This window comes from Puma concolor, chromosome A1, assembly GCF_028749965.1.
Source record: "Puma concolor isolate L17-30 chromosome A1, mPumCon1.1.hap2, whole genome shotgun sequence".
In the NCBI taxonomy this organism is placed as follows: domain Eukaryota; kingdom Metazoa; phylum Chordata; class Mammalia; order Carnivora; family Felidae; genus Puma; species Puma concolor.
The window spans coordinates 100679159-100702349 of record NC_141667.1 but is presented as its reverse complement, the minus strand read 5'-3'; the positions used below and the strand labels follow the sequence as shown (position 1 = coordinate 100702349).

The window sequence follows — 23191 nt, the reverse complement described above, 5'->3', positions numbered from 1 at the left end:
CAGAGAACTTTGGAACATAACAGCTTTAGTGGGTCACAACAGATAATAGTATACTAAAGATTCATAAGTTTTGCTGTTTATTTTTAATTTGTTTATTCCATTTTCTAAGTTTCTATAATAGAATTCTTTTTTTAATACTTTTTCAAATTACCTGAAATTTAAAAATTTTAATTCCTTATAGCACTTGTTTAGATGTGCCCAAAAATAATTAAAGCAGTTTTCTTGCATGACTTGTGAAGATAGTCACATTATTCGTACCTTTTATTGGTTATAAAAGGTATAATGAGGTTAAATATCTGTTCTTGCCTTAATGTAAAACTTTATTAATGATAAATATTGACTCTTTTCTAGGTGTCTGGCATAGGAAAAGTTACAGAGAAAATGTTAAAGGCCCTTGGAATTATTACTTGTACAGAACTCTACCAACAGAGGGCATTACTTTCTCTTCTTTTCTCTGAAACATCTTGGCATCATTTCCTTCATATTTCCCTGGGTCTAGGTTCAACACTCCTGGCAAGGTATCTATGTGTATAGTCATTTTGTTTTTTCTTTATCATTTGCTGAAATAGCAATATTAACCATTGACATGGAGGCTCTAAGGATAATATGTTTAAAAATTTTTTTAGGCTAGTTCATTCCAGAATATAATTTTTGAATTAAAGTCAAAAGATTGGAGGTGGGAGGAAAGGAAAAGAGGAACAAAGAATCACTTTTTGGCTGTTGGCCACAGCAATTGGGTAGATAGACAAGAGGCATGATGAGTTCTTTCTTGTCTGTACCTGTCTTATTTTTCATTTAGAACATAACGACAATGGTGTTCTGATTGCTAAGGAAGGAAAGTGGCTCATATTCCAGAATTTACCCCTTAAGCAAAGAGATTTAATCTCTTTGATTTAATCTCTTTAATTCTTTGAAAGGCTTTCTGAACTAACAACTATATTTCTTTTCTTTTCCAGATTTGTAAATAATTGGCAGATTCATTCAATACTGACTAATTACGTTGTTAGGTACTGTTCTAGGCACTGGGAAGAATACTAGGAAACAAGACAAACTCCTGCCTTCATGGAGTTTACATAATAGTGTGGGAAACAGGAAGTAACCAAATAAACAAATGAAGAAAGTAAGGCAGAGTAAGGGACTGGAAAATGACTTGGGCCTTAAGAGTAGGGGGTTGCAGCCATGATCCAGAGGCATGATCCATAATCTAATTGAAGTTCTATTGAGTAGTAAAAATGAGTAGTAAGTATAGGAGAGCGAAGTTAATATACATGACCAAAAACTAGGTAATTGATATTTAATTACATGTATAACTGCAAACGATTATGTCCCCCCCAGAGGCAGGGACCTGAAGTGGCCAGCCATACAAAGATGTAGGAGAAGAGGAAACAGCTAGAGGAGAGGCCCTAGGATTTTTCCCTGCCACTCTTTGATCTCAGTCTTAAAAAGAAGTATCTTAGAGCTAAAGCGTACACGGTTGGGAGTGGGTGAAAAGAAGGAATTTTAAAAAAGAATGGGAATTAACAACGGGCACTATTTTTATAATTTTGTTATCATCCTGTCAGCCTGCCCTCAAAATAACTCCTTGATATTCTGATTCTTAAACTAAAGGAAAGCAGGAAGATTACTGAGGAGACATATGAAAGAAGTTTGATAAAATAATTAAACCTGCTAAATCTTGTAGACATTGCAGGTTGTGCAGTATCTCCATGTTCCTCATTCTTAAGCTCATAGTGAGCTGACTTTGATCTTAAGTGGATATAATGAAAGATCAGAGAAGGAAATCACATTACTATGCATAGTCTAATATTTGAAGGTAATGGGAAATAAGACTTTCTTCTTTAATCTAAGAATTATCCTCTTTTTATTTCCATAGTGCTTGAAAATAATATAGTTCTTGATATAACATAGCGTATATTAAACTGTGGTATTTAAAGATGTAGGTAATGCTCTGAAGTGAAACGCATAGGTAATTTATAATATATCAAACCTCCCTTCTCTTCTATGTACATTCTCTATTCCCCTATCCTGCTTTATTTTTTAATCTATAGTTATTCTCAACTGCTAACATATTCCATATTTACTTCTATATTTGTTTACTTGTCTCCCTCCACTAAGATATGTTTCTTAAGGATAGGAACTTGCTCTGTTTTGGTCATAACTATATGCCCAATGCCTAGAACAGTGCCTTATTCCTAATAGGTTCATTCAGTATGTGAAAAACGAATAATCTACATATCATTTCAGCTTTTTGGTTTCAATTACTCCTATCAGGACAGCTAGAATCCAACCAAACTAGATGGATTAGATTCCCAATCATCCTACTACTGTGTCCAAATTCTAACTGAAGTTTATATAGAGTAGTAAAAATGAGTAATAAGTAACTCTAAGAGAGTGAAGTTAATATACATGGCCAAAAACTAGGTAATTGATATTTAATTACATATATTGTATAACTGCAAATGATTATGCTTCTTACTCCTATTGGTTTCTGTAAGTCATGGTTTTGATATTCAGGCTTTTAACAGAAGCAATTTATAATATCAACCTATTTTCATATTTATTCTCTTTGATAGAGATAGACTGGATCCTTTACACACATAATCATATTAGCATCTTATCTGTATTCTTTGTTGATAGTTTTATTTTGAGATTTAAAAAACTCAGTTTCTCACGGTGTATAAATTTTAACAAAAAACATTACTGAGATTTTTAAATGGTAATTGATGTATTAAATCCTCTTAGTTGACTAAATGGAACTGAGCCTTCTTTGAGAATGCAAAGAAAACTTTTTTCTTTTTTTTCATTTCAAGGGATGGAGATAGGAAAAGCATGAGCGTTGAGAGGTAATGTTTTGTTATTATTAATTGTTCATAATTCATGTTCTTTTTAACTGATTTTTAATTTTTAGTAAAATATCACTGAAACAGAAAAATCTGTTTGCAAACCAAATGACATTTTTCAGTAATTGACACTACTAAAGTAAATATCCCAGTACAGTGCTTTATTACCTTTGCTTGCCATTCTCTCAGTGGGAAAAAATTTAACTGCAGTTAATTTTTTTAGTGTTAGTTTTGCTTCTCTTCAGTGAAAACCAAGCATTTTAGGATTCTAAATCTTAATTTTTAGCCTTGTTGATAAGAAAAATTATACTGGGTAGTTATTTGGGAGATTTAAGAAGGCACCATGGAAATTACTCCTGAAACTTTCCAAATATTGGTGAATGTACATAAGCATCAAGTAGTAAGCTTGATGAAAGAGAGCTTAGAGGGGACCTAGTTCAAGTGGTTTGTAATCTTGTCTGGCAGTCAAATGAAATCCTGAGGGGAGTTTATTGTTTTGGGAAATATGTCATTGAAAAGTCCCTCAATTATCTCTTCTCCAAACACCAGAGTTCCACTGAAATGTTTAAGAACCACTGGTCTAGTACAAGGTTGTGTTCATTTTTCACATATATTATATTTAAGTTTACTTATTTATTTTTAGTAATCTCTGTACCCAATGTGGAGCTCAAATTCATGATCCCAACATCAAGAGTCCCACACTCTTCCAACTGAGCCAGCTGGGCACCCCTCACATATACTATTTTTGATCAGAAAAGCTGAATGACTTTTACAAGACAATATATTCAATAAATGAGTTTGATAAAAATTTCTGTTTTAGGCTGTGATTTACATAAAAGCAATCAAAGGAAAAGAAGTGGTGGGGGGGGCGCATCCAAAATTGAGATAGTACTGTCCTATTTAATGAATTTTTTCTTCCATTTTCTCTTTTGTTATTGAGAATATTACTTACTACCCAAGAATATTAATATTAGCTAATATTAACATTTGTTAGGAAAGGGCCAGCAGAATGGGAAAGAATATTTGCAAATGACATATCCAATAAAGGGTTAGTATACAAAATATATAAAGAACTTACAAAATTCAACACCCAAAAAATTAATAATCCTGTTAAAAATGGAAAGAACACATGGACAGACATTTTTCCAAAGAGGAAATCCAGATGGCCAACAGACACATGAAAAGATGCTCAACATCACTCATCATCAGGGAAATACAAATCAAAATTACAATGAGATATTACCTCACACTACCTCTGTCAGAATGGCTAAAATCAGCAACACAAGAAACAACACATGTTGGCAAGGATTTGGAGAAAGGGGAACTTTCTTATACTGTTGGTAGGAGTGCAAACTGATGCAGTTTGGAAGTGGAAACAGTATGGAAGTTCCTCATACTGTTGGAAGCAATCCAGCAATTGCACTACTGGGTATTTATTTATTTATTTATTTATTTTTTAATTTTTTTTTTTCAACGTTTATTTATTTTTGGGACAGAGAGAGACAGAGTATGAACGGGGGAGGGGCAGAGAGAGAGGGAGACACAGAATCGGAAACAGGCTCCAGGCTCTGAGCCATCAGCCCAGAGCCCGACGCGGGGCTCGAACTCACGGACCGCGAGATCGTGACCTGGCTGAAGTCGGATGCTTAACCGACTGCGCCACCCAGGCGCCCCTGCACTACTGGGTATTTAACCAAAGAATACAAAAATACTAATTCAGAGGGATACATGCACCCTGATGTTCATAGTAGTATTATCTGTAGTAGACAATTTATGGAAAGATCCATCAACAGATGAATGCATAAAGAAGATGTGGTATATATACACAATGGAATATTATTCAGCCACAAAAAAGAATGAAATCTTGCTATTTGCAACAACATGGATGGAGCTAGAGAGTATAATCCTAAGCAAAATTAAGCCAGTCAGAGAAAGAAAGACAAATACCATATGATTTCACTCATATGTGGAATTTAAGAAACAAAAACAAGCATAGGGGGAAAAGGGGCAACCAAGAAACACTTTAAATTTTTTTAAAAAATTTTTATTCAGTTTTGAGACACAGAGCATGAGCGGTGGAGGGGTGGAGAGAGAGGGAGACACAGAATCAGAAGCAGGCTCTAGGCTGTCAGCACAGAGCCTGATGCGGGGCTCAAACACACAAACGATGAGATCATGACCTGAACCCAAGTAGATCACTTAACTGACTGAGCCACCCAGGTGCCCCTGAATACTCTTAACTATAGAGAACAAACAAGTTACCAGAAGGGAGGTGGGTGTGCATATGGGTGAAATAGGTGGTGGGAATTAAGGAGTTCACATGTTGTGATGAACATCAGATGTATGGAAGTGTTGAATCACTGTATTTTACACTTGAAACTAATATTAAACTGTTTCCTAACTAACTGGAATTTAAATAAAAACTTAAAAAAAAAAAAAAAAGAAAGAAACTACACAGTGGGGGAGGTGAGGTGGGAGAAAGGGCCAGCAAGCCAATAGGAAAAAATTAAGAAAGAGCTAGTTACTCAACAGAGAAGCAAGTACAGATGCCTCTTAAAACATTGGAAATATTCCCAATCTTTATAGTTTAAGAAATACAGATTGAAGGTTCTCTGAGAAAGCCTTTTCACCAATGGGTTGGCAAAGATACCCTATTGATAAGACTGTGGGAGTAAAATAGCTTATAAACTCTGGAGGGAGTGTACTGGTTTCTTACTGGTCCTATAACAAATGACCACAGATCTAGTGGCTTAAAAGAACACAAATTTATTCTCTTACAGTTCTGAAGGTCAGGAGTCCTAAAATTAAGGTATTAGCAGGGTTGCATGCTTTCTAAAGATCCAGGGGAGGATCCATTTCCTTGCCAAAAGCTTCTAAAGGCGGCTTGTATTCTTTGACTCATCATCTTCAGACCTAGCATCTCATCTTTATCCGACTCACCCTCCTGCTTTCTTCTTAAGGGAATCCTTGAGATTACATTGGACCCACCTGGACCATTTAGGATACTCTCCCTATATTAACTTAATCATATCTGCAACGTACCCTTTATCATGTAATGTACTGGGTTCCAAGAGATTAGGATTTGGACATTTTTGGGGACTATTATTTTGCCTACCCCAGGGGTGAAGCATTTTGGCAATGGCTGTTAAAATCACAGATACACTTGTACTTTGATCCCATAGTTCTTTTTCTAGGAATTCATTTTACATATGTAATCACATGTCATTTTACATGTATACAAGATTATTCATTATGTTTTTTTGTGATAGTAAAAGAAAGTAACTTAAATATCTAGAGAATTGGTTCAATGATCTTACATCTTTAAATTAAAATATTAGGCTGCCATGTAAAAATGAGGGCATTATTTATTCATAAGGAAATCTCACCAGGATGAATTGAAAAGATGCTAAACAGTGTGTCTAATATTCTACTGTTTATATAAAAAATTAAGAGAAAATGTTTACTTGTTTGCTTATACATAAAATATTCTGGAGAAATTTAAATGATTGGGAAGCTGGAAACATTGGTTGGAGGAGAACTGGGTATTCTTCACTGAATAGTCCTCTGCTCAGGATTTTTAACTCATTACCCTGGTCTCTTTTTAGCATCTTCCTCTTTTATGTTAATATGATCCCTTGCCTACTTTCATTTTTAATTTTTTTTTTTTCAACATTTATTTATTTTTGCGACAGAGAGAGACAGAGCATGAACGGGGGAGGGGCAGAGAGAGAGGGAGACACAGAATCGGAAACAGGCTCCAGGCTCTGAGCCATCAGCCCAGAGCCCGACGCGGGGCTCGAACTCACAGACCGCGAGATCGTGACCTGGCTGAAGTCGGACGCTTAACCGACTGCACCACCCAGGCGCCCCGCCTACTTTCAATACTCGGGTGCAGATGAATTCAAATTTCTACATTTAATATCACCAGCCCTCCATTTCCAGTTGTCTGTTAGACTAACTCTACCTAGGTGTCAGGAACAACCCCCTTAAGTCTACTTGAAAATACTTCTATTCCAAAAAGTGGATGAACAGTAATTGGAATAATGTTCTCATATATACTTTGTTAAGATAACCCTCTGTAGCAGTCTATGTACACGTATATAATAATGTGTTATAAGTTCTGAGGGCATTATCATAATCTGTTAGTGACTGTAATCAACTTTTTAAAAATCCCAGTATATGTAGTTAATATGTTATATTAGCTTCAGGTGTACAATGTAGTAATTCAACAGTTCCATATATTGTTCAGTGCTCATCAAGATAAGTACTCTTAATCCCATTCACCTATTTCATCCATCCCCCTAACCACCTCCCCTCTGGTAACCATCTGTTTGTTCTCTAGAGTTACAAGTCTGGTTTTTTGTTTGTTTGTCTCTTTTTTTCTCCTTTGTTTGTTTTGCTTCTTAAATTCCATATATGAGTGAAATCATATGGTATTTGTCTTTCTCTGCCTGGCTTATTTGCTTAGCATTATATGCTCTAGATCCATTTGCATCATTGCAAATGGCAAGATTTCATTCTTTTTTAAGGCTCAGTAATGTTCCATTGTGTGTGTGTGTGTGTGTGTGTGTGTGTGTGTGTGACACATATATATATGTGTACACATGCATACATATATACCACATCTTCTTTATCCATTCATCTATCAATGGACAGTTGGGTTGCTCCCATAATTTGGCTATTATAAATAATGCTGTAGTAAACGTAAGGGTGCATATGTCCCTTCAAATTAGTGTTTTCAAATTCTTTGGGTAAATACCCAGTAGTGTGATTACTAGATTATAGGTAGTTCTATTTTAAAATTTTTGAGGAACCTCCATACTGTTTCCACAGTGGCTGTACCAGTTTACATTCCCACCAACAGTGCAAGAGGGTTCCCCTTTTTCCACACCCTTGCCAGCATTTGTTTCTTGAGTTTTTTATTTTAGCCATTCTGACAGGTATGAGGTTATATCTCATTTATTTATTTATTTTTAATGTTTTATTTATTTTTGAGACAGAGAGACAGAGCAGGGCAGAGAGAGAGGGAGACACAGAATCCGAAGCAGGCTCCAGGGCTCTGAATTGTCAGCACAGAGCCCGATGCGGGGCTCAAACTCATGGACTGTGAGATCATGACCTGAGTCGAATTGGATGCCCAACCGAATGAGCCACCCAGGCGCCCCTAGGTTATATCTCATTTAGTTTTGATTTGTATTTCTCTGATGATGAATGATGTTGAGCATCTTTTCATGTGTCTCTGTTGGCCATCTGGATGCCTTCTTTGGAGAAATGTGGCTTCTGCCCATTTTTTAATTGTATTATTGGGGGGGGTGGTATTTAGTTGTATCAGTTCTTGATATGTTTTGGGTACTAACCCTTTATCAGATGTGTCATTTTGCAAATATCTTCTCCTATTCAGTAGGTTGTCTTTTGTTTTTGTTGGTTGTTTCCTTTGCTGTGCATAGGCTTTTTATTTTGATGTTGTCCCAATAGTTTATTTTTGCTTTTGTTTCCCTTGTCTCAGGAGACGTATCTAGAAAGATATTGTCATGGCCAATGTCAGAGAAATTACTGCTTGTTCTCTATTCTAGGATTTTTATGGTTTCAGGTCTCACATTTAGGTCCTTAATCCATTTTGAGTTTATTTTTGTGTATGCTGTAACAAAGTGGTCCAGTTTCATTCTTTTGCATGTAGCTGTCCAGTTTTCTCAACATAATTTCTTAAAGAGACTGTCTTTTTCCCATTGCATAGTCTTGCCTCCTTTGTCGAGTTTATTTCTGGGATTTCTATTTTGTTCCATTGATCTATGTGTCTGTTTTTGTTCCAGTACCATACTGTTTTGATTACTATAGCTTTGTAGTATAACTTGAAATCTGGAATTGTGTTATCTCCAGCTTTGCTTTGCTTTTTGAAGATTGCTGTGGCTGTTCAGGGTCTTTTGGGGCTCCATACAAATTTTAGGATTGTTAGTTCTAGTTCTGTGAAAAATGCTGTTGGTATTTTGACAGAGATCACATTTAATCTATGATTGCTTTGGGTAGTATAGACATTTTAACAATATTTGTTCTTCCCATCCATGCACATGGAATGTCTTTCCATTTCTTTGTGTTGTCTTCAATTTCTTTTACCAGTGTTTTATAGTTTTCAGAGTACAGGTCTTTCACCTCTTTGATTTAGTTTATTCTTAGGTATTTATTATTTTCAGTACATTGTAAATGGGATTGTTTTCTTAATTCCTTTTTCCATGGCTTCATAATTAGTGTATAGAAATGCAGTGGATTTATGTACATTGATTTTGTATCCTGCAACCTTACTGAATTCATTATTAGTTCTAGTAGCTCTTTAGTGGAATCTTTCAAGGTTTTTATATATAGTATCATGTCTTCTGCAAATAGTGAAAAGATTTACTTCTTACCAATTTGGATGCCTTTTATTTCTTTTTGTTGTCTGATAGCTGTGGCTAGGACTTCTAGTATTTTGTTGAATAAAAGTGGTAAAAGTGGACATCCTTGTATTGTACCTGACTTCAGAGGAAAGGCTCTCAGTTCTTCCCCTTTGAGTATGATGTTAGCTATGGGTTTTTCATATAAGGCATTTTTATGTTGAGATATGTTTCCTCTAAACCTACTTAACATTTTTTTAATGTTTTATTTATTTTTGAGAGGGAAAGAGACAGAGAGCAAATGGGGGAGGGGCAGGCAGACACACACACACACACACACACACACACACACACACACACACACAATCCGAAGCAGGCTCCAGGCTCTGAGCTGTCAGCACAGAGCCCAACGCAGGGCTTGATCCCACGAACTGTGAGATCATGACCTGAGCCAAAGTTGGTCACTAAACTGACTGAGACACCGAGGCACCCCTCTAAAACCTACTTTGTTGAGTTTTTTTTTTTTTATCATGAGTAGATGTCATACTTTGTCAAATGCTTTTTCTGCAGATACTGAAATGATCTTATAGTTTTTATCCCTTCTCTTATTGTTGCAATATATCAGACTTTAACCTCCTTTTAAAAAAAACTACTGTAGGTGAAATCAGTTTAACTATAAATGATCTCCCATTATTCATGTAGATCTTAGATGTTTCTTCTTAATTATATCTTAGTTCATCTGAAAATTTTGTTTTGTACTGCAGAAAAATATAACTTAATGCCAGGCCATTAAAACATACTATCTCATTCCTAAATTATCCTGAATTATAGTTTACTCTGTGCACCAAAATCATTCTTGTCTTTTTAGGACATTCAGTGAGATGAGTAAAGCAGAAGAACAATATAGCTTGTGCCAGGAACTTTGCAGTGAACTTGCTCAAGATCTGCAGAAAGAAGGATTAAAGGTACTTTATTTAGATGTAGTGTTCTTAGATTTAACATTTTTTAATAATAAAATACTACCTTAAAGGAAGAGTTAGATTTTGCATCTGAGTACAAATTGAGAAATATTGAGTATCCCCAATAAATAAAGAGTAATCCCCAATAGAGATAAATTCAGTTTCTCAATAAATTGAGAAATATAGAGTATCCCCAATAGAGACAAATTCAATTCTGACCCATAATTGAGGCCTATACTGAGATCAGTCGATGAAGAAACAACTTAGGAGGGTGGGCTGGCTCCAGTATAATTCCAGAGTTTATACTACTTGAGGAGTACATTTGAATACGTTCAGAATCAGACTTATAATGGCATTAGAGAATAAAGCAAAGGTAATGATTTCCCTAGAACTGTATTTACTTATTACAAATGTCTTTCCAACCATCTTTTAATATTTTCCTCAGGTAGACAACGATTTTCTAAAATAGGCATTTTGTTTCAATTCTCGAATTCCAGATTGTTTAACATACTGAGAACAAAACCTTGAAGACCCTGAATTTCTATTTTATAACCTTCACTCACAACAATCTATATGTAGTATTTTTCCAAACTCTCAAACCAGAGGTGGCGTTTTTACAAAGTGTAGCACAAAGGTATTCAAAAGTTATTACCAAAAAAACCCCCAAAACAACAAAGGTTATTACAAAGAATGGGATATCTATATAAGTACATTATATATCTTATAATCCTTTTCTATCATACCTGAGTGTGAAGATTTTTAAAAAAAAATTGTTTTAATAAACCTGTAATTTGGGAATCATCTCAGATTTATAAGAAAAGTAGCAAAGATAATATAGAGAGTTCTGATATACCCTGTATTATCATAGCTATGTTATTACAGTACATTTGTTGAAGCTAAGAAACTGACATTAGCACATTTCTATTGGCTAACCTCCAGACATTATTTGGATTTTACTGTTTTTCCATTAAAGTCCTCTTTCTGTTCCAGGATTCAGTCCAGGGAACCACACTGTGTTTAGTTGTCGTGTCTCCCAATCTCCTCTAATCTGTGAAAGTTTATCAGTATTTCCTTGTTTTTCATGACCTTAACAGTCTTAAGGAGTATTGGCCGGGTATCCTGCAAGATGTATTTCCATCCAGGTTTGGGTGATGTTTTTCTAATGATTAGACCAGGTTATGAATTTTTAGAAAGAATACCAGAAGTGAACTGTCCTCGTTACATCCTATCAAGGTATATGATAACTACAAGGTATCATAAATGATACTAACCGTTGTCACCTGGTTAAGTTAGTGTTTGCTAGGCTTCTCCACTGTGAAGTTACTATTTTTTCCTTTCATACTCTATTCTTTGGAAGTGAGTTAATAAGTCAACCCACACTCAGAACCTCCAGGGGGTAATAAAATACACATAACATAGAATTTATCATTTTAACCATTTTTAAGTTACATTTCTGTCATATTAAGTTCATTCATATTGTGCAACCATCACCACTATTAATCTCCAGAGTTTTTTCATTATCCCACACTGAAACCCTGTACCCATTAAACAGTAACTGTAAAGGGAGTTCTTATGTGCAAATGGTTTAGCATAATATCTAGCATACAGTAGACACACAGTAAGTGTGAGGGGAGTAATAATTATTGGCTAAAATGGGATTTTTAGATATTTCAGTTATTCTTTTTAGCAGATTCCATTACCATGTTTTATAAATAATTGATTATACTTCTATATTATGTGTATTTAAGAGATCTTTCTAAATTTTTGTAACCTACAAATTAACTTTTTTCTAGAAGTTAGAAAGCCATATGTAACAATGTTCTGTTTGTTGCAGGGTAGAACTGTTACCATTAAACTGAAGAATGTAAATTTTGAAGTAAAAACTCGTGCATCTACAGTTTCATCTGTTGTTTCTACTGCAGAAGAAATATTTGCTATTGCTAAAGACTTGCTAAGAACAGAAATTGATGCTGATTTTCCACATCCCTTGAGATTAAGACTTATGGGTATGACTTGTTTTTCCTTAAATCTGCTAGACCTTCCCAAATAAATTAACTTGGGAAATAGTCTCTCCTTCGTTTTATCTCTTAAACCTGTTGAGGAGTTTGTACCTATGCTGCCATTTTTCTTAATTCTTAAAACCTGATGTAGGTGGAACAATGCTCATTAATTTAATCCCCATAAGAACCAGATAAAGTTGTTCTTTTCCTTACTACTTAGTGAAATCCTTCGGGCTAGGTATGTTTCAGAATTTTAAACTTTTCAGATTTTATGAAAGTGAATTTAGTGCATATACTCCATATGTTTTGTAATACTGATTTGGTATCTGAGGCACCACCTTATGATAAACACATTAATATTTTTGTAGCAAACAAGAAAATATCACACTAGGTTAAAGAGAATTGGGTGAGAGGATGTATATGGACAAGCACTCCAAATGCCAACTTTACTGCTAAGAGTGGATCATTAGCCATGCTTTCATGTATGAAAGACAGCACACACTTGAAATTGATTGAATAAAGTTCGTTAAATAAAAGAGCTAAAGAGCCGGGGCACCTGGGTGGCTCAGTCAGTTAAGCTTCCAACTTTGGCTCAGGTCACGATCTCATGGTTCGGAAATTCGAGCCCCTGCCTGGGCTTCCATGCTGACAGTGCAGAACCGGCTTGGGATTCTCTCTTTCCCTCCCTCTGTCCCTTCTGTGCTGTCTCTCTCTCTTGCTCTCTCTCTCAAAATAAATAAATAAACTAAAAACAAAACCCCAAATCTAAAGAGCAGATGTTAATGACAGCATCATTCATAATTGCCAAAATTGGAAACAAAAATGCACATAAAAAGACATGGAGGCACCTTAAATGTAAATTATATTATTATATTACATTTATTATTAGTAAATGAAAGAAGCCAGTTTGAAAGGTTAAATACTGTCTGATTCAAACTTATGAAATCTGGAAGAGACAAAACTGGAGACAGTGAAAAGATCAGTGTATGTCAAGGGTTAGGGGTGAGGAAGGGATGAATAGACTTAGCACAGAGGACTTTCAGGGCAGTGAAACTATTGTGTATGATTATATAATGGTGGATACAAATCATTAAACACTTGTCAAAATCCATAGGATGTACAACACCAGGAGTGAACCTAATGTAAACTATGAGCTTTGAGTGTTAATGTTGTGTCACTATACGTTCATCATTTGTAACAAATGTACCACTCTGGTACAATATGTCAGTTGGAGGAGGCTGTGCATGGTGTGGGCAGAGGATATGTAGGAACTGCACTTTCTGCTTACTATTGCTGTGAACCTAAAAAAGAGCTAAAGAGTTTTTGAAATTGACTCCAATAGTTGGGTTTTTTTTTTTTTAATTTTTTAATGTTTATTCATTTTTTGAGAGACAGAGTGCAAGTGGGGGAGTGGCAGAGAGAGGAAGACACAGAATCTGAAGCAGGCTCCAGGCTCTAAGCTGTCAGCACAGAGCCTGATGCAGGGCTTGAACCCACACTGTGAGATCATGACCTGAGCAGAAGTCAGATGTTTAACCAACTAGCCACCCAGGTGCCTCAGTTAGTTGATCTTTAATGGTAACTTATGTCAGATGTTAATTGGAAGACTTATATAATCATGTGAACTCCCAACAGATACTATTTAGTGACACCCAGTTTTATAAAGGAACGTAAATTTCATGCAAAGTACCTGTTTTGAAAACTCATCCTTTAATTCAGAAAATATGCAGTATTGCTTATTATTTTTCTCTAAACAGCCTTTTGTATATATATCACAACAATATTATGCAAAATATTTTTATGCATTATGAGTGAATTGGCTTTGTTAAGCAATTAATTGTCGTTGGTTTAATTTAGGTGTACGGTTATCTAGTTTTCCCAATGAAGAAGACAAGAAACAGCAACAAAGGAGCATTATTGGCTTTTTACAGGCTGGAAACCAAGCTCTGTCAGCTACTGGGCATATGCTAGAGAAAACTGACAAAGATCAGTTTCTAAAACCTCTAGAAATGTCTCAAAAGAAGAGCTTCTTTGATAAAAAGCGATCAGAAAGGAAATGGAGCCAACAAGACACATTTAAGTGTGAAGCTGTGGATACACAAAGTTTACAGACATCAGATTCATTCCAAGTTTTAAAGAAGATGAACGAGAATTTAGAAACATCAGAGAATTCAAATAAGTCTCAGATATTTACCTGTCCCATTTGCTTTAGGGAGAAAGGAAGCATCAGTCTGGAAGCCTTTAATAAACATGTAGATGCCTGTCTTGATGGACCTTCAATTAATGAAGACCGTAAAATGTTCTCATGCTCACATGCTTCCTCTACAGAAGTTAACAGGAAAGAAAACGTACATCATTCTTTTTCACTCCATGAGAAGCAGGATTATGAAACCCATCAGAAGCATTCAGGAATCAATTCAGTAGATTGTGCAGAGCTAGTAGAGACTAAAGGTAACCCACCTAAAGCAGAAAGTGTAGGTGCTTTAAGTGATAAGCACAGCAAAGAGGAATGTGCTGTTTTTCCAAGAGAATCGTTTAATACTGAGCAACATTATCAGAATTCTTTCTCTACTGTTTTACTGGAAGATATGGGGTCAAGTCAGCAAGAATCCCCCCAGCCTTATTTACCTGAAGTGATAATAACCCAGGCTCTAGTTTGTCCTATTTGTAACCTGGAACAAAAGACTTCAGATCTTACCCTGTTCAATATGCATGTGGATATATGCTTAAATAAAGGCATTATCCAGGAACTGAGAAAGGATAGTCTAGCTAATCAACCCACAAAAAGCACCAAAAGTACTGGTGAGTTTGTAGTCATTTTTATTTTATTTTATTTTATTTTATTTTATTTTATTTTATTTTATTTTATTTTTTATTTTTATTTTTTAACATTTATTTATTTTTGAGACAGAGAGAGACAGAGCATGAACGGGGGAGGGACAGAGAGAGAGGGAGACACAGAATCGGAAGCAGGCTCCAGGCTCTGAGCCATCAGCCCAGAGCCCCATGCGGGGCTCCAACTCACGGACCCGTGAGATCATGACCTGAGCTGAAGTCGGACGCTCAACCGACTGAGCCACCCAGGCGCCCCCTGTAGTCATTTTAAAGAACTTGATTATATAGGAATGTTTTATTAAAATTGAGATTGTTGTTAAATATGAAGCATATACAATTAAAGGGATAGTTTGTGTATGCTGCCATTTAGGAAAATGTTATTTACCTTATTAGCATAGGTTAGAATTAACTGAAGCCATTAGATTTTACATTTTGGGAAAACTCCATTTGGGGCTTGATTTAGCACAGAACGAACTCATAAATTCAGGGAGCTAAGTGATCTCATAAAAAATGAGATTCCTGTGGAAGGAATAAGTCACAAGGATAAAAGGTACAGCACAGAGAATATAGTCAATGGGACTATAATAGTACTGTATGGTGACAGATGATAGCTCCATTTGTGGTGAGCACAGCATATCATTTGTTGAATCACTATGTTGTATACCTGAAACTAATAGAACACTGTGTGTCAGTTATACCTCAATTTAAAAAAAGAAGAAAGAAAAATTCGTTAAGAAAACTTTTGCCAAGGCACAGTGGTAAATTAACTATAATCACACAACCAGAAAGCCTCTTTAAGTTGTTTTTTGGTAGTCTGAGTCTAACTCAACTTCAAAAATAAAATTAAGTGTATACTAATAAAATAAGTAAATTACAAAGAAATAATGCTATAAAGTTAGTTTCTGGTATGTCTACATATAAATTATGTAGTACTAAGGAAGTTTTTATTATCTTTAATCAGTCAGCTTTACCTCTTTAGATTTTTATACAGCTTTGTAATTATTTCATGTTGTTCATTATGGAATTTCTTGACTTTTCTTTCCTCTAAAGATACCTCAGGCCAAGTACAAAAGACTGCAACAAAAACAAAAAGGTATGGCTAATTTGAGTTTTAACAAAGCTGGCTATAAAATTGTTATATTTTGAGGTCTAATTTTTAGGGAATGTTAAAATCTGCTCTTATAAATCAACTACAATTTTAAAAATCAGTGATTTGCAAAACAGTTAAAAAATATCTTCTTGCATTTTAATTGCATGTTCTTTTTCATTCCAGGCCAGGAATGTACTCATCGTCAAAGAAAGTAAAACCAAACCGTCCCAGACACACTCTTGATATATTTTTTAAATGAATATTGAACATTTTACCATTGAACATTTTATTCTTACTTGAAACTTGTTACTTTATAGTCAACAAATCTCTAGTTCTTCATTAAGTTTACAAATTCATTTAGTGAAAGACAAGTGCAATAATTCCTTCCCAAATGACATTTCCTTCATATGAATTTGGAATATAGACTAGTTTACTTCTTTACACATTTTGGATAACCAAGAGAATTTCACTTCTATTATACATCAATCAGAAATCAGTCCTGTTACAGATCATTTTAAAATGAGAAATTAGGAATGAAATCAGAAAGTGATTTTTTTCATAATTACATTTTATAATAAATATAAAAACATATTTATAAGGGCTCTCAGAGGTTCTCACAAACCATGTTAGCATAATAATATTTCAGCACTTAACCACTTTGTTGGCATTGGACTGCTATATTTGATTTTGGTAACTTCTACAACTTCATATATTCGTAGTTTACCTCCTGGGATATTCAAATACCTTGTGAGCCTTCGTAATTAAAATTTATTCTAAGTTCTATGAAGAATATTAGCTGGGCAGAACAAGCCTGAAGGTTTCATTATCTTCAGGAAAATGATATCACAGTATTATCTTCTGTGTTAAAAGAATTCTTTAAAATTTGATTATCCCTTTTATTTTTTTATTTAGAATTCCTTTATGAATAAGCATGTGGCTCACTTTAACAATATTTAGTGTAAGATTCAAGGTGTTAGTTTCTGTATAGGACTTTTAAGTGGTGGTATTTCATTTCTTGACAGTTATGTTTATACTTTACACAGATCTATAAAAAAGGATAAATTGTATGCTCACTTTATTTTTATTGTAACCCTTTAGAAAGAAGTAATTCAAAAGATTAATGTGTATTAAAGCATCTCATTCATCTTAGTTATATTTCTATCACATTTTTGTTAATATTAATGAAAGAAGATAGCTTAATAGTGATCATTGTAGTTACTGCAAATACTTTTGTGCTATTAATAGAATTTTTTTCAAAAAACAATTAATTTAAACATGAAATGGAAGCCATTTTCTGTTACTCCTTTAAAGAACTGAATCTTTTGCCTCTTATATTTTTGTTGTCTCTTTTCCTACTTTTCATATGTTATAACTCATTATCTGAATTTATAAAGAAATAATATTTTAGGAATAGGTTAAATTAGAATCTCATACAGCTTTTGGCCAAAGTGGTAACTGACTTTAAATTATTGTATTATTATATTTATTATGCCAGTCTCAGGCCTAATTATTATCATATGCTATGGCAAGTTCAGAGTTCTTATGTGATTTATATATCTCAGTTCTGTACAAAATTAAGTTTAGTAAAGCACTGATTTAATGTCTTGAAAAGTTAATAGTACCATACTTTTTTTTCCATCTTGCCTCAGATTTATTTTTACTGTATTTTCTTTTTTTTTTTTTTTTAAACGTTTATTTATTTTTGGGACAGAGAGAGACAGAGCATGAACGGGGGAGGGGCAGAGAGAGAGGGAGACACAGAATCGGAACCAGGCTCCAGGCTCTGAGCCATCAGCCCAGAGCCTGACGCGGGGCTCGAACTCATGGACCGCGAGATCGTGACCTGGCTGAAGTCGGACACTTAACCGACTGCGCCACCCAGGCGCCCCATGTATTTTCAACTTTAAATATGAAATTATTTTCAGCTACGTGATTCATGTAATTGAATGTTATCATTTAGTAATATTTAATAATAATTTAAAATAAAATTGGAAGTGTTTCATTCATCTTTTAGCCAATAAAAATGGTTTTCTTACTTTTCTACTCTTTTCCCACCTCTGATTCTTTGTCTTTGATTCTCTTTGCCCCGAATTCTCTCCACATTTTCTTCTATTTAATGTATCCAACTTATTTACTTTTCATTATGATTTTGCTTTGGGGTATTTTTAGGAAATACAGCAAAACTACAAAGAATAACCACCTATGATCTTATCTACTTAGAGGGTCAGAACATAGGGAACCACCTGAGAGAACATATTTGCAACACATTTAACTGGCCCAAACTAGTATCCAGAATATATAATCCAGAAGGTAAAAATGACTCCTCTGTATTAGTAAGAAAGAGACAGATAGCCAATAGAAATTTGGACAAAAGACTTTAAATGTCACTTTACTTAAAAAGAAGTCCAAATGGCCACGAAATATGAAAAATTCTCAGCCATTTTAGAAATAGGGAAATAAAAAATAAAACCACAAAGAAGTATCACTACATCCCTACCAGATTCACAAAAATGAGAAGATCCAATGATACTAAATTTTGGTGATGTTGTGGAGCAATGTAAACTCTACTTTTGAAAACAATCACTTTGGAAAAGTTTGCCCTTCTTCAATAAATTTGAAGATATGTACACTTAACCTAGCAACTGCACTCCTAAATAAACACTTTTGTTGGTTTTCTTCCATTTGCTCTCCAAATTACTGGCCAAATTATTGGCCCTTGACCATGCTTTTGTCTAGTAAGGGGCCATGGCAATGGGGAAACCACTACAGGAGATTTCAGGGAGGAAAGCAGGTGAAGTTGGGTATTTATTCCCACATGTAAGTTTGGTATGATCATCTTGAGCAGGTTAGGTCCCTTGACCGAAGGTCACAACTGTTTTTTTTGTGTTTTTTGTTTTAATGTTTATTTTTGAGAGAGAGCATAAGTGAGGGAGGGGCGGAGACAGAGACAGAGAGACAGATGTTCCAAAGCAGGTTCTGCACTGAGACTGAGTGTGCAGAGCCCAACAAACTCACGAACCTTGAGATCACGACCTGAGCTGAAGTCAGATGCTTAACTGACTGAGCCACCCAGGTGCCCCTAGTCACAACTTCTTTATACTGTGTTCTCTGCTCTCTTCAGTTTCTGATAATCCTTTCCTTCCCTCACCCCATCAGCCTGGGAGTGGCAACAGAGCCTTGCTCTTATTAGTTTTGGGGTGCTGCGGTATCTTTTGTGGTTCCCCCACACCTTTGTAAATGGTCCTTAAATTCATCTCACAATACAAACGTTTTTCCTGCCCAGAGCCCTAACTGATACAATGTCTTGGGGAAAATATTGAACATGTTCCTTAGGAAGTATGTACAAGAATGCTCCTAGGGTCCCCTCCCTACGGAAAATAAAAAAACAACCTCAATGCGACCTGGCTATAAGCATACATGACAACATCCCTCACAACCTTGTGACATGAGACCACTTAATCAAAGAAGTAAAAAATATGTAAAGAACTATGCCACGTGACGTTCGGGGCTCAGTTCTTCAGGTACAAACCCAACTGAGCAATGCCAGCATGAAGAAAGTTGCCTCCTGGAAAGAAAAGCCTCGGTATCACGACTCTGTGTAAGAATCCTGCTAAACTAGCAGCACTGTAATAGCCAAAAATGGAAAATAAACCAGATATTAATTTAATCCTACCATTGTATATTCATGTCTATTCAAACAATTCAATTCTATACAGTGGCAAAAATGAAGGCAGTAAGCCAACAGTAGATGAATATCACAAACAATCTAGAGTAAAAGAAGTAAGTCATAGATGGCAAGTCATGGCATGCCATCAGCATGAATACATTTGTAAGCAGTGCAAAATAGTTAAAACTGTTGTGTTGAGGATTTATCCATATGAGATCAGATTACTAAGAAAAGCAAGTATGTTACTGTCCTGAAAGTTAGAATAAAGGTTTCTTCTCTAGGGAGATAGTGAAATGTGACTGGGGAGTGGTACATAGAGCTGCTGGGATACTATCAGTGTTCCATTTCTTGGGTGGTTGATTGCATGGAGGTTGCCTTTAAAAATATTCTTTAGGGGCACCTGGGTGGCTCAGTAGGTTGAGCGTCCCACTCTTGATTTTGACTCAGATCATGATTTCATAGTTTGTGGGGTCGAGCCCCACATCAGGCTCTGTGCTGACAGCATACAGCCTGCTTGGGATTCTCTCTCCTCTCTGCCCCTTCCCCTGCTCACTTGCACACACACTCTCTCTCTCAAAATAAATAAGTAAACATTAAAAAAATTCCTTAAGCTGTGCATACGTATTTTATACACACTTGTTCATATGTGACCCAAAATCATAATAAAAAACCAATTCACAAAGTTCCTGAAAATTTAACAATCTGATCCTGCAAGCCAGTACAAGCTAGCTGCTACATATCATTCTCCATGATACACTCCAAACATAGGCGTGGCATTCAAAGCCATTCAAGTCCGACTGCACAGCTTATAGTTTCCTGAATAGACCAAGCTATTTCTCCCCTCTGGTATGAAGCTTGCTCCCTCAGTCCTGAATGTGCTTCCTGAATGTGTTTTTGCTGTCTCCCACCATTCACAACTACTCATCTTTCAACTCAGTCCAGGGGCTGCTTTCAGGAGAGGGCCCTGCCCTCTGGAAAAGCTGATCAGTCATCCCTTTGTGCTTCCATTTCTCTATGAGGACACTGAAACATTCTTCATTATGGCTTTGCTGTGGTCTTGTCCCACTAGACTGCAGATTGCTAGAGATCCTAGGCTGTCTTCACTGATCTCCAAATTCTAGGTGTGAAGTATATGGCGTGGCGCTTAGTGCTACTATCATTTGATGACCTATAAATGAATAAATAATATGTAACCAAAGAGTGGTGTCTATTACTATCTTACTGTTTTTCTCTGGGAAGACAGGTGGTGGCTGATGTAAGTGGCTGCACTCAAGCTGGGCTCTAAGGGATGGGCCTTCCAGAAAGAAGGAATTGTGTTTCTTTTCCTTTATTGGACATTGGCTTGCGTTATAAATGTTTTATCACTGTGTGTGGCCTTTTGGGTGGCTTGGAAGTATTTGGAAGAAGGCTCCAAATGTTACTATTAACCTAAGGCTTAAAAAAATGCTTTTTGAGGAAATATTCCATTTTGAAAACCATACTTGGTGCCTAGTGCTGATTTTTTTTTTTTTTTAAGTAATATTCCATTTTGAAAAGTGGTAATAGATTTGAACATACCTGGTGCTGGTAGGATTTTAGTGAACTTCACAGAGCAATGGAGTTTACTTCCCTGGAGCAAAAACTGTTCTTTTGTTGTATAATTCAGGGATAATCACTTTTGCTTTGTAATGCAGAGCAAAACAGTTGGATTAACAGTTGTTCAAGAAAAACTCAAATGCTATTATGGTGAGTAATGGAAACATTCCATTTGTTAAGCAAACCATAATATTGAACTGTTCTTACAAATGTGATGTAATTTCTAATTGTTGCTCAGCGAGACTGAAGATAATTCAGAGGCAAATAGTGTTAACGCTTTACTTCTAACCCGTCTCTTTTTATTATGATTTCAAACTCCTAAAACATTCATATACATAGATATACATACCTTAGATATGTGTGCACACACACACAACCTCTACCAAACCCTTGTCTATTGAAATCTGTCTACCCTTGTAAGACCTCTTGAAAATGTCCACTTCTTTACATTTTTTTCATTAGCTTATTTCTCTTTAAATCATCTTGTGCATTTTTATAGACAATGCTCTCTTATGCGTGTGTGCGTGTGCGCGAGCTTACGCACGCGCATGCGTGTAAAAAGGTGGGTCAGTTCTGGGGTCAAATCTAGTTCTGTTTTATGAGGACTTAGGTTTTTGGGTTTTTTTTCACTCCTAGAATGTGCTAATGTGAGATGTGCCATTGTTTTGTTTGGTTTTATTTTGTAACCCGTTGAACCCACTGTGCTCAGGTGCTGTGGATTCAGGGCAGAAGTTCCGGTTGTCCTCCAATACTCTGTTTTTCTTCACTATTACTAGAATTTCAGCTAGGCACACGGTTGTCCTGAATAGATTACTCTACCGGATCAATTTTATAAACCGCTAAGAAATAATACCCAAGACGGGGAGTCCAACAGCTCACGACTGCATTAAAATGGGATACCAAGGTTTGGGAGAAGAAACTGAGAGACTTTATTCCAAGGAAAATTCTGGAAGCCCATTTAGGAGTGATTTAATACTGAAGTTCTAAGTGTTGGTTACAAATCCAGCCTCGACGTTTCTCAAAGTTGTACGAAGCACCCAAGTGTGAGTTGGGCGTCTTCGCAGAGCGCTTCACCTCAGGTGAAACAAATCCTGAGACGGTGCAAGCCGCACCCGCAGGCAGACCCGCCCAGGCGGCCGCTCTGGGCTGCGCAGGAAAACGCGGGGCAAGCGGCCCCGAGACCACCCAGAACCGAGAGCCACAGAGCGGCCCGACCGAGCCTTCCCGCTCGCGCGCTGCGCCCCCCACCCCCCGCGGGGGCGCACATGGACCCCGCCCGAAGCAGCCCGGGTCGCCGGGCGGCGGCGCGAGAGCTACTGCGAGGGGCGGCCGCGGCCGCGAAGGGCCTTCGGGAAGATCTGAGGGGCGCGGTGGTCCGACCCTGGATCCCGAAGCATGAGGGGCCCCGAGAGGAGGCGGCGGCGGGACACGAGATCCGTGAGTTCCAGGACGCTGGGCGCAAACGTGGCGGTGGCGGCGCCTAGTGGGCGCTTCAGGACTCGAGGCTGGGCGCCCACCCTCCGCCCCCGCAGCCCCTGTGGGCTAGTTTGCCCACCCAAGTTTTGGCTCAGACTGTTTTATTTCAGGTGAAGCCTCTACTGTGGATGGAAGGAAAGAGTTGCTCTTTCAATTTAAGGAAGAGTGTTTGGTTTTTGGGGTTTTTTGTGTGTGTTTTGTTTTTTAAATAATTACGCCCTATTGCAAATACGGAAAGAGTTTTATATGCTGTTATCTCCTATATCCTGACTCATGCAATGATTTATTGTGTGACTTCAAATCACTTAATCTTTCTGTGCTTAGGTGTTTGAAAGCATGGGATGGGTCTTTTGTGCCTTGAGATTAAATTTATAGCATAAACTG

At 36.5% G+C, this 23191-nt stretch overlaps 2 protein-coding genes across 6 annotated transcripts in view; both read left to right on the top strand.

Moving 5' to 3' along the window:
* Nucleotides 1-18093, top strand: part of POLK (DNA polymerase kappa) — a 75569-nt gene extending 57476 nt beyond the window's left edge. For all 5 annotated transcript variants that reach the window (XM_086698606.1, XM_086698617.1, XM_086698596.1 and 2 more), the window contains 7 exons: nt 352-518; nt 2811-2843; nt 10074-10170; nt 11999-12170; nt 14022-14966; nt 16050-16092; nt 16273-18093. In XM_086698606.1, coding sequence (XP_086554732.1) covers nt 352-518; nt 2811-2843; nt 10074-10170; nt 11999-12170; nt 14022-14966; nt 16050-16092; nt 16273-16348 — 1533 coding nt within the window. In that variant the 3' untranslated portion in view covers nt 16349-18093. The remainder of the gene's footprint in view (nt 1-351; nt 519-2810; nt 2844-10073; nt 10171-11998; nt 12171-14021; nt 14967-16049; nt 16093-16272) is intronic.
* Nucleotides 18094-22579: 4486 nt separating this feature from the next.
* ANKDD1B (ankyrin repeat and death domain containing 1B) overlaps nt 22580-23191 on the top strand; it is a 63617-nt gene continuing 63005 nt past the window's right edge. Inside the window, exon 1 of the mRNA XM_086698692.1 lies at nt 22580-22768. Within this exon, the coding sequence (XP_086554818.1) occupies nt 22597-22768 (172 nt within the window). The 5' untranslated portion in view covers nt 22580-22596. The remainder of the gene's footprint in view (nt 22769-23191) is intronic.